The sequence below is a fragment of the Pristis pectinata genome, chromosome 6 (assembly GCF_009764475.1).
Source record: "Pristis pectinata isolate sPriPec2 chromosome 6, sPriPec2.1.pri, whole genome shotgun sequence".
Classification (NCBI taxonomy): domain Eukaryota; kingdom Metazoa; phylum Chordata; class Chondrichthyes; order Rhinopristiformes; family Pristidae; genus Pristis; species Pristis pectinata.
The window spans coordinates 58,039,503-58,056,484 of NC_067410.1; the positions used below are offsets into that span (position 1 = coordinate 58,039,503).

A 16,982-nucleotide genomic window follows, 5' to 3' on the forward strand; every position below is an offset into this window, starting at 1 on the left:
ACTCCATGATACCAAGTAGAAAGATTAGAGGTCTTCTGTAGCAGATCTTTACCCTCCTGTTGCAGGAGAAAAATGTAAAAGAAGTGGAGGAGCTGCATTACTGATTAGAGAGAATGTCAAGGCTGCACCAACAGGACATCTTGGAGGGCTCATCCAGCAAGGTCATATGGGTAGACACAAGGAATAAGAAAGGTGCAGACACCATGATGCAGTTATACTGTGGTCCTGGGAGCTAGAGAAAAAGATATTCAGGCAGATCATGAAAAGATGCAAAAACAGGGTTGTTATGGTGGGAGGTTTGAATTTCCCCAATATTGACTGGGGCTTCCTTAGTGCCAGCAGCTAAAATGGGGCAGAATTAGTTAGGTGCATGCAGAAGAGTTTCTTGAAACGATATGAAATAGTCCAACCAGGAATGGGCCATGCTAGACCTTGTATTGGGGAATGAGCGTGGCCAGGTGATCCAAGTTTCAGTGCGGGAGCATTTTGGAAACAATGATCATAATTCCATGAACTTTAAGATTGTTATGGAGAAGACTAGTCCACACATGAAAATGCAAAATTGGGGAAAGGCTAATTACAACAGTATTAGACAGGAACTGAGGACAATAGCTTGGAAGTAGCTGTTTAAAGATACATCCACATCTGAAATGTGGGAGTCTTCTAAAGTTCAGTTGTCAGAGTTCAGGGCCAGCATATCCCTGAGGATACAAGAAAAAGATGAAAAGGATCAAGAACCTTGGATGACAAGAGATATTGCAAGTTCGGTCAAAAAGAAAAAGGATATGCAAGGTTTAAGAAGCTGAAATCGAACCAGAAACTTGAGGAATATAAAGGAAACAGGTAAGAGCTAAAATGAGAAATTAGGGAAGCTAAAAAGGGCCATGAAATGTCCTTGGCAAATAGAATTAAGGAGAATCCCAAGGAGCACAAGGGTAGCTAGGGAAAGGGTAGATCCATTCAAGGACAAAGAAAGATTTATGCGTGGAGCAAGAGGAAGTGGGTGAGGTCCTCAATGAGTACTTGGCATCAGTATTCACCAAGGAGAAAGACATAGATGATGGTGATTTTAGGGAGGAGTACATTTATATTCCAGGGCATATCAACATATTTAGATGGTGGTGGTGTTAGGTCTCTTGAAGACCTATGGATAAGTCCGCAGCACCTGATGGGATCTATTCCAGGATTCTGAGGGAAGCAAAGGAGGAGATCTTTGTACTCTATTTTCAGTTCAAATGATGGGTCTTGACCCAAAAAGTCAAATCCCCATTTTCTTCCACAGATTCTGCCTGACCCACCAAGTTAGACAGAGAAGAGATCCAACACACAGGTCCCATTGTCCATCAAGTCCATGCTGACTAAACACTCACTTACACATCCTATTTTATTCTCCCCATATTCCCATCAACTATTCCCAGATTTTACCACTGACCTACATGCTAGGGGCAATTTAGAGGCCAATTAACCCACCAACCTGCACATCTTCGGGTAATGGGAGGAACAGGAGCACCCAGAGGGAAAAAAACAACATGGCAGCAAGGAGAATGTGCAAACTGCACATAGACAACACCAGAGGCTGGGATGAAACTTGGGTTACTGGACCTGTGAAGCAATAGCTCTACTAGCTGAGTCGATTCCTCATTAATCTAGAATCTCACACATTCTTTAAATTTAAATCCAATATTGTATCAACTATTTGGCAGCTTCCAAATAATTCCTACTAATGTTTTCTGCCCTTTGTTATGGTTAGCTTGACACAAATTAATTCTACATCATAATCTCCTAAAACAAGGTTATTTTTTACTGTGATCTCTTCCCTTATTAATAACACTGCACCATTTCATAGAACAGTAGAGCACAGAAACAGGCCCTTCAGCCCACAATGTTATGCCAAACTAATTAAACTAGTAATTAAAGACTTAACTAAACTAATCCCTTCTGCCTACACAATGTCCAAATCCTTCTATTCTTTACACATTCAAGTGCTTGTCTAAGAGCCTCTTAAACACCTCCATTGTATTTGCCATCCAGTACCACCCCTGGCAGCGTATTCTGGGCACCTACCACTCCCCATGCAAGGGGAACTTGCCCTACATATCTCCTTTGAACTTTCCCCTTCTCACCTTAAATGCATGCCCTCCGGTGTTAGGCATTTCAACCCTGGGAAAGAGATACCACCATCTGTCTATCTATGCTTCTCATAATCTTATAAACTTCTACCAGGTCCCCCCCTCAGCCTCCATCACTCCAGAGAAAACAATCCAAATTTGTCCAGCCTCTCATAGCACATGCCCTCTAATCCAGGCAGCATCCTGGTAAACCTCTTCTGCACCTTCTCCAAAGCCTCCACATCCTTCCTATAATGGGACAACCAGAACTGAATGCAGTACTCCAGATGCAGCCTAACCAGAGTTTTATAAAGCTGCAACATAACTTTGACTCTTGAACTCAATGCCTTGACTAATAAAGACAGCAGTGCCTTCTTTACCATCCTATCAACCTGTGCAGCCACTTTCAGGCAGCAAGAGACTTGGACCCCGAGATCCCTCTGTACATCAACACTGTTAAGGGTCCTGCCATTAACTGCGTACTGTTTCTTTACATTTGATCTTCCAAAGCCAACAGACTTGGCTGGATTAAACTCCATCCATCATTTCTCCACCCATATCTGCAATTGATAGATATCCCGCTGTATCCTTTGGCAATCTTCTACACTATCCAAGATGCCACCAACCTTTGTATCGTCTGCGAACTTGCTAACCCACCCATCCATGTTTTCATCCAATTCATTTATGTATATCACAAACAGCAGAGGTCCCAGTATGTATCCCAGCAAACACCACTAGTCAAGGACCTCCAGCCAGAATAAGTCCCATCGACCATTACCCGTCTTCTATGGGCAAGCCTATTCTGAATCCAAACAGCCAAGTCATTGTGGACCCGACGCACCTTAATTGTCTGTTTGAGCCTACCATGAGGGGCCTTGTCAAACGCCTTACTAAAATCCATGTAGACATCTACAGCTCTACCTTCATCGATCATCTTTGTCACCTCAAAAAACTCAATCAAGTTAATAAAACACGACTTGCCCCACACAAAGCCACACTGACTATCCCTAATTAGGCTATGGTTTGCCAAATGCTCAAATTCTACCCCTAAGAATCCTCTCCAATAGCTTCCCTACCACAGACCTGAGACTCACTGGTCTATAGTTTCCAGGATTTTCCCCGTTTCCGTTCTTGAAAAACAGAACAACATTAGCTACTCGCCAGTCCTTCAGGACCTCATCTGTGGCTGGAGAGGCCACAAAGATCTTGGTCAAGGCCCCAGCAATCTCATCCCGTCTCTCTCAATAACCTGGGCTATATCCCATCAGGTCCTGGGGACCTATCCCCCTTCAAGAGACCCAACCTTTCTTTATCTCAAAATGCCCTAGCATATTAGCATGCTTCAAACTGATGTCACCATCACCCATGTCCTTCTCCTTGGAAAATACCCAAAGTACTCACTTAGGACCTCCCCCACATCCTCTGCCTCCAAGCACCTTTTCCCTCCTTTATCCTTGAGTGGTCCTACCCCCTCTCCCTAGTTATCCTCTTGCTCTTGATGTACATATAGAATGCCTTGGGAGTTCCTTTAATCCTACTTACTATACAAGGAGTTTTCATGGCTCCCCTAATTCCTTTCTTGCGTTCTTTTCTATCCTCTTTATAATCAAGGGTTCTGTTTAATTTTTTGCTTCCTAAACCTTACATACGCTTCCCTTTTCTTGACTAAATTCACCATCTCATAATACAAGGTTCCTTTACTTCATCGTTCTTCTCCTTCCTTCTTGCTGGAACATACTTGTCCCACACTCTGTGCAGCTGGTCTTTAAATACCCTCGACTTGTCAGATGTGGACTTGCCCAAAAACAGCTGTTCCCCATTAACTCTCCCTAGTTCCTGCCTAACGTTCTCGTAATTTTCCCAGTCCCAATTTAATACTCTCCTACAAGGTCCACACTTATCCTTATTAATAGCTATCTTAAAACTTTTGTTTCATCAGTCCCAAAGATAAACACAAAACTTGGAGCTCATCAACAGCCTTACAAGCAACTGGTGAGTTTTGTAGTACAGAGTAACTGTGAATAGCTTCAGTAATAAATGTTAGTTTTACACAACATTCTTCTGCATCCAGCTGTTCAAAGAAATCTAAAATGTGGACTAGTTTATAATATTTTTAGTAAACTAACATGCTAGATATGCAGTTCAACTTGATATCTTACTGCTCTGCTCTGGACTGGAATGCAAATGAGGGAGTACAACAGTGAAAGAGTGTGCCACACTCAAAAAAAAAGGACAATTTAAAACACCCAATGTTCAGATTCCCTTGTGGTTGGAACTGCAAGGAGCAATAATAGTGCCTTCGACATGTCAAGGCAACAGTCATCCTGTTGTCCACTCATGAAGTAAACACAAGGATTCACACCAGACAATCAGCCTAGTCACTAATTTTTTTTGCATCTTAATTCCTCAACTTTAAGAAATAAAGTTCCATTGTTCCATGTTGGATACTACAAACATTTTAATCCTACAAGATTTATTTTCAAACAGTATCAAATATAGTAGACAGTAGGCAAACCACCCTGCTTCCCAAAGACCTATTATGCCAAGGAACGGATTAGAAGTTTATAGATTCCAGAAATGAAGTCTGGATAAATGCCTTTCAAAAATGTCCAATGCTCCACTGAAATAAACAGAAGCTCTGATTCAACTATAAGGTTTCTTAGCTTGGGCAGAGCTCAACAATGATTTGATTGATTGTCTTCCCCAGTGCAGTACTTTCCCTTTCTCCCATCATGTCAAATTCTAATTCAAGCTCATGCCCTTGATGTGGGTTTGGCTGAATTTACAGATGATTGCACAGTTTTAGCTGTGTTTATTTGAGATTTCAAGCCACTAAACAGTATCACAGCTGGATAACACATTCTTCAGATAGTAATATAAATTCTTTCTCCAGGTGGTCCCTCTCCTTCTGTTGTAAAGCAAGCCATTAAGTTAAAAACTAAAAGTTTAAGACAATAGTATGCATTTCTTGAAAGCCACTTTATGTTTCTTTGTAATTTCACACACCAAATACAATTCTCACTTAGTTAGATCTATTGTAAAACTCCAATAATCTGGCGTGCAATTGTTGGAAATCCTGATGGCTTGGCATCTGTCTCATTCATTAATCCAAAATGTGAGCTAGGAGTCTAGAGTGCAAGATAGCATGCAGCTAGGGGCCTGAAGTGTGGCTGGAGCTGGACTCTGGATTGTGGACTGATTCTGTGGCTGGAGTGAGGAATGGGGTCCAGAACACCAGGGGTCAGGAATGTGGATAAGTTTAAGGCTGGAGTGCTTGTATATTTCCCCCCTCCTTTTAAACTTGCCAGGTTCACTGAAAAATTTATCTCACTGTAAAATGTAAAAAAGGTGAAATAAAAATATTGGGGTATTATAAGCAAAATCTAATAGGCTGGCACTACCAAAATCCCAAGGGTAACAGATCATCAGAGTTTTACTGTGTTTCTAGAATTTCAGTGGCAATATGGACTTTATTAACAAATCTCAATAACATACAACCCTTTGGTAACCTCCTCCATTAAGCAGTTCACTTTGCTCTACCTGTCTCAAACCCTGCTTTAAAAACCTTTGCTCCACCACCCAAGCCTCAGGACTCTCTCACTGATCTCCCTCAACTTCTGTATCAAACATATTCACATTAAGAGATTTCAACCTACAGCTTAGTTCACCCTGCCCCTTTCAAGTTCCCAGCCCTTCCTTCATCTCTCTTAATACACATGTCCTCAGCTACCCAGGGGCTTGCCTGGTCTCTTTCTCAGAACCTCAAATCATTGACTGGCGTGTGTTAATTGGTCTGTACATTACTCCATTTTTATTCCCTTTCCCTTCTCTGGATCATTTTAAAATAGTACTAACCATTAATTCTTTGCTCACCCAATTCACTCACTCAAGCCCTCGACTCTATTTGCTGTCCTCATCCCCTTCCTCAGCCTGATTGCTTCATCTGGTTCAGGTTCAATACTCTCCCTTGTCTTGCAACTTATGCAGACAGATTTTGCAAAATGTTCTGATGCACCTCGAGCTCAGCTTTCCTTTGCCAACAGAGTTTAACTCACAACTCTCTAACCCACAGACCATCCCCTTCAATGTCCTGTACCTGCCCCACTCCCACAACTCTCACCTTCAAATGCAAGGTGCTCATGAATATTTAGTTGCCAACTTTTTGAACATGCTCTTTCTAGCTCTTCCCCAGCAAGCCATACTTTCCACAGGATTCTCCCTACAACTCGTCCAGAATTTATATCTTTGCTTTATCAGCAATCTCCCCTCAGCCTTTGAGCTTCTCAACTCCTTATTTGCAACTGGTAATCACAGCTTTTCTTCATTGCCACCATGCCAACTGGTATCAAAAATGGTTCCTTTCACTCAAATCGTCCATGATAATCCTCTTATTTACTTATTAAAACACAGCAGACCACCAAACTTAATCCGATCAATGCAAACTCCGAACAGGGCAATCCAATCAATCTTATTCTCCTTATTTCCCCATAGCCTTGCAACTTATTCTAGCTTATCAATGCCCTTTAGATTCTCGCCACTTACGGCAACTAAAGGGGTAATTTACAGTAGGCAATTGACCTCCCACCACTCTTTGGGATTCAAGAGGTAATGAGAGCACCCAGAGGGAACCCGTACAGTCACAGACAGAACATACAAATTCTGTATACTCAGCACACAATGTCAGGATCAAACTTGGGACCCTAGAGATGTGAGGTAGCACAAAACAATCTCAAAATGAACCCTACCCCTCTGAACTTGTACATTTACCACTTTATCTTCAACTCCACTTTCCTCAAGTCTTTGAGCACATTATTATCTCCCAAATCCATGCTCATCTTTCCTAAGAATCTCTATCTGAACCCTTCCAATCAGATATCTACCCCTGACACAGCAGGGGACCAGTCCCTGAGCAAAACCACGAATGACATCTGCTATCACTGGCAGACCATCACTCATCTTCCTCAACCTATCTGCAGCCTTGGAGGCAAGTCAGCATACCAACCTTTGGTGCCCAGCTAAACTGAACTTCTTCACTCAGTCCCATTCTCACCTGTTCAGAAGACACCCTAAATGACTTTCCCCTCACTCACTCAAAGATTCATCCTCACCTTCCTTCTGCATCCAATCCACATATCTCAAAACAGATTGGGTTCAATATCAATAACACCCAGCTTCACATAAATACCTCTCTCAAAACCCACATGTTGAGACAGCTTCTCCAACCCCTTTTCTTGGATGAAATGTAATTTCCTCCAACCAAACACTGCAAATTCCTAAAGCAAAGCTTTTAACTGCCATTGATAAGTAAAACAATCCAGTTTTCCCCAATTCACCTCCTGTGCACTTCAAAACCAAAAGCACCAGCAATTACAATGAGCATCTGCTCAGTGAACCACACTTCTGTTCTTTTGCCTTTAAACAAATTGTCAATCCATCCACTTCTATTTTTGAATCAGTATTGCCTCCATCTACCTTTGGAGGCATAGAGAGAAACCTCAAATTAGAGCCATTTTCAATCACTGCCCAGTATATTTAAAATTGGTTTCTTTCCACTGACTGCACCCCCTCCCCTACACAGGTGGAAGAGTCATCTATGTACTGCACATCAAAAGATGATGCAAGAAAATGGCCACCACCAACTAAGATGACCAGTACCTGCTTTTATCACTTAAGAATGACTAGACTAAATTCACCTTGAGAGGGCACATACTTAATACACCAATTAGACAACTGTGAAAATGAAATGTAGTCTTTTGTTCAAACATACTTACCTTGAACTTGTCTGAAGACTGTGACATGGTACAAATAATTCTCACCTGAAAAAACAAAAATACACTGAAGGCACCAGGAAAACAAAAGTCAAGAACAGCACACGTTGTCTTGATTAGTTGTGAAGGACCAATTTCAACTATGCAAGCAATTCAACTGTACAGAACTTATGGATAAAAGATAACTCAATTAATTAAAGTGGCCATTTAACCTACCTATTTGACATAGCAATCTTCCCTAGAAAGATCCTCTCTCCAGACCCAAGCCCCCCACCCCACCCCCCCAACACAAAGGGTGGTGGTTATCTAGAACGAGCTGCCAGAGGTGTAAGAGGTAAATACAATTACAACACTAAAAGGCAGTTGGACAGGTATTTGGATAGGAAAGGAGTAGTGAGGAATAGAGGCAAGTGGGATTAGCACATAAAGGCATCATGATCAGCGTCGACAAAGTGGGTTGACAGGACACATTTCTGTACTGTACAATTCTATAATTCCGTGAAAATGTTCCAACTGCTAGGTAAAAATGTTCTGCCAGGATTCTTCCAGCAATTAACAAGAGGAGGTAACTTTGCTGTGAAACAAAATGACAAAGCTTTTGATATTTGACAACATTTCAAAGCAGAACTACACTGGAATAATTTGGTGAGGCCTTGTCCACATTCACCACAGATGAAGAGAAAGTAATCTTTCTATACTGTTCTGATGATAGACATTTTAGAATCCTGTATAGCTCCACTTTTGACTCAATGCTTAATCTATTCACTGTTATATTTGACAACTGAATATATTATTGAATACAACTCCACCTACTTACTTCTCTGAAATGAGTGAGGTTTCATTCATTCTTATTCACTCAATACCACATTACATGGCTTGCATTCTGCTTCCCTACAGATGCTCTGGTTTCCTCCCACATCTCAAATACATGTGGGTTGTTAGGTTAATTGGCTACTGTAAATTTCCCCCTAATGTGTATTGAGTGATAGAATCTGGGAGGTATTGATGGAAGTGTAGACAAAATAGGTTCCAGGGAAAATTAGTGGGGGAATGGAACTGCTGTGAGAGCCTCAATGGGCCAAAATGGCCACCTCCTTCATCAAAGGAAATAAGGAATATCAAAAAAAAACACAGCTTGCTATACTAATGACCATTTTTCCAACTTCTGTGGACACTGCAACTTCTATTGAAAAGAGGATGCAGCAATAAAACATCTGTGTATCACTTGTTTTTGCATTTGGACTGGGGAGTTAATAAACCAAAAACAGTCAGGTTTAGTTTTTAAGAAGTAACTACAAATGCACAACATCCAAGAATTCACATCTGTGAAATTAGCTTCCGACTTAATGACTTGAGCTATTGGTGGTTCCTGCAGCCAGAGACATCCACATATCTGATGCATTTCTATGCACAATAGTTTTATACTGAACTCTGACAGTGTATATACACTGACACAGTCTGCCTGCTATGATTATTCTAATCACAAATGACACAGGCCACGTTAGTCCCAAATTCAGTTATGTCTGTGTACTGAGGCAAGCAATCTTGGTTACAATTGCAGTGAGCGGTTACTGCCATCCTGTTCTATTATGGATATTGGTGGGGAACACCAGAGGAAAAATATTCTGGACCATCATCCCCCAATAGCTGAAAATGTGCAACTCTAGATTAGAAGGGAATTAGAGCTCCACTGATGCACCCAAATATTCTGTCCACACTCATAAATGACCACCATCATATAGTCACCAACTGTGGAGTGAACTTCAATATGAAACTCAATTATAATTACCTAGAAGAGTTTTAAACTTTAAGGTGTGAAAACATTCTGTTTAAAAACAGTGAAAACATTCTGTTAAAAGCAGCCTCAGGTGTGGCTCCAAAGAAATGTGCAATTAAAATTTGGAAAAGCAGAAGAAAAATTCAGCAAAAAAGCTACAAGTCTAATGCAATGGGAACTCTCAAAGAATGTAACACAGCACCAACTTGAGTGCTTAGCTGGGAAAGGGACAATGTTAAGTGGGAGTATTTCAATTATAAAAAACAGATGCAGAAAGCAAACTAGCAAATAAGAAAGAGAAACTGAAAAGCTAAGCTAGGAGTTGCATTCTGGATAGGGGTAATAATACACCAACCATGTTACACTTCAAAATTGCCAGTCAGGTAACCTTACTATGGTTTGAGCACCATTGCCTGTGCCATCACTCAAGAAAGATTTCATACAACATTAAGTGCTGCCATGATTTTTTTTCTCCCATCCTACTTGTAATTGGTACTAAATTGTGTTATTCTGGTTCTAAAAATAAAACCGAGCATTTTATTCTTCATTGATTCCATTAAACTGCATCTCTTAATCAACAACAAATTCCTTGTATCCAAAACATATGCATATATGCCATTGTCTTTAACTACCTTGGAGATTTTGTTCTTTAAGAATGATCAATTGACCTTGGACCACCGTATCGGTGGGTAATTAGATCACCCAAGCTTGTGGACAAGTCTTCAAATTGGATACAATTCACTAAATTTAACACTTTTTTTTTGAAATGAAGGTATTTTCTTCTTTACGGGAACAGAGAAAGTAAAATTTCTAAACTCGGATAGATAAAGTATCAACTGACAAAATAGTAAACAGGACTGCTGAAAAATTCCCCAATACGTGACACAAAGCTACTGACTCTGTTTGGATGTACTCTTAGGGATTTCACAAAACTGGTTTTTGTGCCCATCAGCAATAATTTTAAATATTGGCTTCCCCTATGATTTTTTTCTGCAGAAGAGATCACAAATGTCCAGGAGATTATGCATTAATTACTATGATGTTCATAATACTTACATTTATCCCATTAACTTATCATATAATTACGGGCATCTACAGCCACGTTTCCATAAAACACAAATTCAGTTGAAAAAATTCAACAGTGTTAAAAAAAATCTGTACTTGAATAGCAGCTTACAGAACAACCCAACATCAAGGACTATAAACTCAGCATTCACCTATGCAAGAGTGCAAGTCCTGGATTTCAGAAGTGAAAGGATTTTCTGCAATAATGTACATGTCATTTAAAAGGAAATAGTATTGTAATGATGCATCATGGCCAACTATATGACCTGTGCACATGGAACACTGTTGTGCATGCCTTTTTTATTCAGGTGGACTCACTTGTGTCCAAGCTGTACTAATATCACACCAGTGATGTATATTTAAATTAAATTTTAAAGTTCTGTATCCAAAGCCTCCAATAAACATGCTAAAACCATGGTTTGAAATGCTCAGTGTTGAGAAATAACAAGTTGCAATTATTTGAAAAAAAGAGAAATGAACTACAGTTCCTGCACGCGAACAAGGCTATTTGCAATGGCAGTTACTCCCCAAACCACCAAAAAACATTCTACATATAAAAATCAAAAGTACATATTCAAACATCTATGCCACAATTCAAACCATTTCAGGTCCAGTGAGTACAGAGATATGCTTGTGATAATTAGAGTTATTTGACATCTTAATTGGGGAATCCAAAAATAAAACTAAAATATCAACCATTTCTGTGACCTGTGTGCCTCCTATGTATTTTCAGATAAAGTTGAGAAAGCAATGAGCTTCAGCACCAGTTGATACCAGAGGTTTATTTCTCTCCATGCAGTCTAATAACCACAACCACCTCTTCAGTTCACAGCACCTCCTTGGCCAAAAACACTTTTTATCTGACCTTTAGATCTTTTGAACAGACCAATACCATGCAAAGCAAGGAAGAGCAATACATTCATTCCTTCACAGCATTCAGGGTAAAATAAAATGAAACTTAATAAATCACAGAAAATGTTGAGACTATTTGTGAATTCAAATAGGATTCTGCAATTCACAATTCAAGTCAGCTCTATAGTGAACTTTCAGACAGTTTTGTAAAGACTTCATAGTCCAGTGCAACAAAAAAAAACAAATGCAATTTGTGCTTGGCCACGAGACACAGATGCTTCAACCATTCAGCATGCTCTTCAAAAGTGGATTCTATACTTAGTTTATGGGGCGTAACACAAGGTTGCATTTAATTTTCTGCCAAATGTTGGAAACAAAGTCATACCATCTGGAATGAGAATGCAGCATGTAACATTTAATGACCAACAGCCCAGAGCTAAGCACTGCAAAAAGATCAATTGGTCTCCTCAGCCACAAAAACAAGAGCTTGGAGTGACAGTACACAGTAAAGGATCTCCGATTTACCAAATGTTTAAAGAAACACCAAACAAGCAAAATTTAATACAGGATAAAGTCAATCATATTTGAAACGGGGCTTTAAAAGGAGAAAAAGGGTTTGAGAACCAGGTCCTTAGACAGCTGATGGCACAAATGCCAGTGAAAGATTAGATACAAAGGGTACAAATGGCCAGAGTTGAATGAATACTGCACATTTGGGATTGTAGCATTAGAGTGGACTAGAGACAGAGAGGTGCGGGGGGTGGATTTGAACACATGAGAATGTTAAATGAGAGTCGTTACAAGAAGCCAATCTGAACAAATCTGATCCTGTGAACACACACGCCTCTCTCTGAATCTTCTTCCCACTCGTACCCCAAAAACATTCTAAACACTATTATAATAGAAGCTATACAAAATAAAAGTCAGAGATGGAAAAGACTTAATAATTTGAGATAATAAAAAGAGCACTCTAATTTTCTTTAAAGCTCACTGAGTGTGCAAGATGGAATAGAAATACCCAGACAAAAATCAAAATAAGGACAATTCCATTTAGAAGCAGAACGAAAGACGGTGTTATTAAAAATCAGGAAGCTGCACGGAGGATGAAAGAAGTCCAAGGACAAGAGAAATGGACCCTTTCACTTCAGGTCGATAGCTAAAAATTGCATTTTGCATTGTTAAACTTGCAGTCTTTCTCAGCTCAGCGCCACTTACCACAACTACATCACATCCGAACTTACCAAGTCTCAAGAACACTCAAGTCCTAAATACTCATCCACTACATTAACAATCCAAACCACGAAAGCAAACCTTGCCTACATTACTGCTGACCAACTTACCATGAAAATTTTCTTTAAGCATCTAAGTTACATCTGCAAATTCTGAACAGCCGCATACTCCCCACATTAATAAGCAATGACAACAGTTACTGGATCACAGTGTTCAAAGTTTGGTGCATAAAACCAGCAGATGCTTGACTAGATCAGTGGAAACATGCGCAAGGACAATCAATACATGTACTTTTTATTACATCCACTTGAATAAACTTGCAGTTCCATCATAATATACGACAGCCTTTTAAAAATGTCAGAAAGGTTTTTGTTTTCACCACCTGAGCCAGTGTTCTATTATAAACACTTACCACATTTTATATGAAACCAATACATACATCCAAAAGGAAAAACAATCACAGGTACTTATAGTCAACAGACAAGATCAGATAAAGAAAGTTTATTGTAGTTACATAAATGCAAGAGGAAATTCATTAGATTAGCAAGGACCTGAATCACAAAAGGAAAACAAAGTAATGAGGTACAAAAAGGTGAACAACAGATTACAATAATTATTGAATACAACAAAGGATTACATTCTTACATGAAGTGGAGCGAGTGATCTGGGTTTGCTGAAAATTTCTCTTCCTGGAATGCCTACCATGAAGTGGTTCTGCTCCCCTCTCGAAAGAGAAAGGGCCCTCCTTTATTTCCCATCCTTCTTCTCTCACCCCCTCTCCTCCAGGTCAGAATAAGAACAGGGATTCTCCTATCCTTGCCTTCCACCCCATCATCCTCCATATTCAGTGGACCATTGTCGGATCCAGCTATTTTCAAATCCACAGGTTCTTTCAGGAGTCCAAGAATAAGTTGAAAACAACTGGTCCTTCACAAAGCTTTATTGGAAAAGTTTAAAACAAAGAAACAGTCACAGAGCACATGGCACTAGCTTTACTGCTAGGAGATGAGCCAAGACAAAAAGAGCTAAAGATGAGCCATACACTTAACATGTACAGTGTTTAATACACCTCAAGGGGCTGCACAAGGAATGGCCGCTTCCTAGCTTATTGGTTAATAAGCCACTTCCTAGCATCAGGTGAATATGTGTGTTCTCATTGGTTGGTTTGGCCACAGGTATCTAATAGGTTTCCTGATTGGGCTATTGTTAGCTAAGGAGTACCTCTTATCTAAGGTATAAAAGGTGTCTTTTTTGTTAATCACTCTCTTGCAGCACCACCCCCCCTCCCCCCCAGCTCATCATTAGTTCCTTTTGTCTCGGCTCATCTCCTAGTAGTAAAGCTAGTGCCATATGTGCTGAGACTGTTTCTTTGTTTTAAACTTTTCCAATAAAACTTTGTGAAGCACCAAGTTGTTTTCAACTCATTCCTGAACTCCTGAAAGAACCTGCTTCACAAATTCTGCCACCTTCAATGGGATTCCACCACCAGACATTCCTTTCAGCAGTCCAAAGGCACTCCCTGGCTCACTCTTCTATTTCCCCTAAACACTCCCTTTCTCATGGCATTTTCCATGCAACCATGGGAAATGCCACATCTGTCCCTCCTGCCATCCAGAGATCCAAAGAATCATCCCAGCAACTCATGCATTTATTCAATTTAGTGCATTGCATTTGGTGTTCACTGTGATCTCTACACAAGAGAAATGAAACATCCACTGGGTGAACACTTTGCAGAACACCTTAATTCAATTTGCAAGGGTGACCTTGAACATCCATTTCTTCCCCATCTCATTTTGACCTGTCTTTAGTCTCCCATACTGTTAGGATGAAGCTCAATGCAATCTTGAGGAACATCTTCCATCTAGGCATGTTGCAGCCCCCAGGACTCAATACCAAATTCAATTTCAGGTAATCAGCCTTTCCTGTTTGTGTCAGATACTTTGTTTTTCTCTCCACAAATGCCACACGATCTCCTGGGTATTTCCAGTATTCTTTTGTCCCAGACTTCCAATAACTGCTTTGCTCCTCAAAGCTCCAACACATACTTGAGTTTCTATTTCCCAGATTGCAACAGCAAAATGTTACCTGTTACCTGGCTCCACCCTATCATGATCATTCCCTTTACTCTTCCCACCCCTCCCCTTTGTGGGCCGAAGGGCCTGAATTGTGCTGTAGTTTTTTTTCTATGTTCTATGCATGTTTTCTCACTTTTCCTATTCTGACTTAGGGTTATTGACCAGTAACCTTGTTTCTCTCCACAAATGCTCCTGAACTGCTGAGTGATTCTGGCATTTTTCATTTTTATATTTGCCAAAAACAGAAGTAGCTGATAAATGAAATGGCATACTTGTTAATTAGTTTTTAAATCTGATGTTACAACAGAGGAAGAAAACTAAATCCTGTAAATAAATGGGCACTGCACTTTCTCTGTAACTGTAACACTTTATTCTGTATTCTGTTACTGCTTTCCCTTGTACTACCTCAATGTATTGTTGTAATGAAATGATCTGTATGGATTGCATGCAAAACAAAATTTTTCACTGTACCTTGATACATGCGACAACAATAAACCGATTTACCAAATTAAAATGGAAGGTCACTGACCTTAATTCTAAACTTCCTCACTCCACTGATGCTGGCTGATCAAGTCATTCCAGTATTTTGTTTTATTTCACACGTCCACCATCCACGGTATTTTGATTTTGTAAAAGAACTCCGCTGGATTTAATGTAAAATAACAAATTTGGAGAAATCTCCAAACGTGAAGTATCCTATTCTGTATTATTAAGAAATAACAGATGCAATTTTTCTTAACTTTCCCATGGTTAAGAACTGCCTTTGGATAGAAAAATTGCAAATTAAGACAATGGGCATGTTATTGAAAATAAAACTGAAAACTACAAACCTTTCAGTTTAACAGAAATATTGGACAATTTCTTCACTTGGGCAGAATCACAGAGCACTTGCATAAACTGATCAGAGCAAGTTAGCAAAGATGTGCATAGGATTGATCATATTTATCCTGTCAAGCTGAATTCAATGAAGCGATCACTCAAGTGCCCATGAATGTACAGAAACTTGGTACGGCAGAGGAGATAAATATACAAATGAACACACAGAATTGGAGCACGTTGTAATGCAGTAATTGGTTGATAGGAGTCAGAGACGAAGAATAAATAAATTACTACAACACAAATGACAATTTAGTCCATCATGTGTGCCACCTTTTTCATAAAATATTAGTCCCATTCTCCTACTCTACCCCACAGCCCCACAATTCTCTTAAATTATTCATCCAATCTCCCTTTGAAGGCCACATCAGAACTTGCAGACTTTCAAGCAATATTTTCCAGCTCAAAGCTACTTGTTGCATGAAAATCCAATCCACCAAGCTACCCCTCACATCACTTCCCTACCAATCACTTTAAATGTGTTCTCAGGTCCGACTTCCGCTGATGAGAACAATCTCTCTCCTATTTAAACCAGTCAACCTTTTGTGCACTATTATCAAATCTCCTCTCAATCTTCTCTGCCCCAATGAGAACCCCAGATTCTTCTATATTTATTCTTAAATGAAATCCCTAATTTCTGGAACCATTCCAATAAATACTTCCTGCATAATCACATCCTCTTTCTATAACCTGCATTAGACACAATAACAACGTTTTGTACAGGTTTATCATAACCCCTCTATTTTGTACTTTGTCTCTAATGAAGCCCTATCTATTTTGGAGGAGCCTAGGCACAATAGATAGGAAAAACATTTCACTCACCAGAACAGTCAAAAACTTGGGGCATTGATTGGTATTTGGAAGAAGGATTGATAAATTGGTTTATTATTGTCACATGTACCGAGGTACGTGAAAAAAACTTGTTTTGCATGTCATTCATAGAGAGCATTTCATTATAACCATGCATTGAGGTAGTGCAAGGGAAAGCAATAACAGAGTGCAGAATGAAGTGTTACAGTTACAAAGAAAGTGCAGTGCACGTAGACAATAAAGTGCAAGGCCATAATGAGGTAGATTGTGAGATCAAGAGTCCGTCTTATCGTATTAGGAAAACGTTAGGATATAACAGTAGGATAGAAGTGGTCCTTGAGCATGGTGGTCTGGTGGTACGCGCTTTCAGGCTTTTATATTTTCTGCCCGATGGTGGGGGGGGGGGGCAGGGGGGGGGGAA

The 16,982-nt window shown here is 39.9% G+C and overlaps 1 protein-coding gene across 4 annotated transcripts in view; it reads right to left on the reverse strand.

The window, feature by feature from the left end:
- septin2 (septin 2) overlaps positions 1-16,982 on the reverse strand; it is a 91,751-nt gene that overhangs the window by 53,986 nt on the left and 20,783 nt on the right. For 2 of the 4 annotated variants that reach the window (XM_052017206.1, XM_052017210.1), the window contains 2 exons: positions 15,405-15,518; positions 7,880-7,924 (listed from right to left, as the gene is read on the reverse strand). In XM_052017206.1, the coding sequence (XP_051873166.1) occupies positions 7,880-7,906 (27 nt within the window). In that variant the 5' untranslated portion in view covers positions 7,907-7,924; positions 15,405-15,518. Of the gene's footprint in view, positions 1-7,879; positions 7,925-15,404; positions 15,519-16,982 lie in introns of those variants that run through there. The other 2 variants (XM_052017209.1, XM_052017207.1) reach the window with 1 other exon arrangement.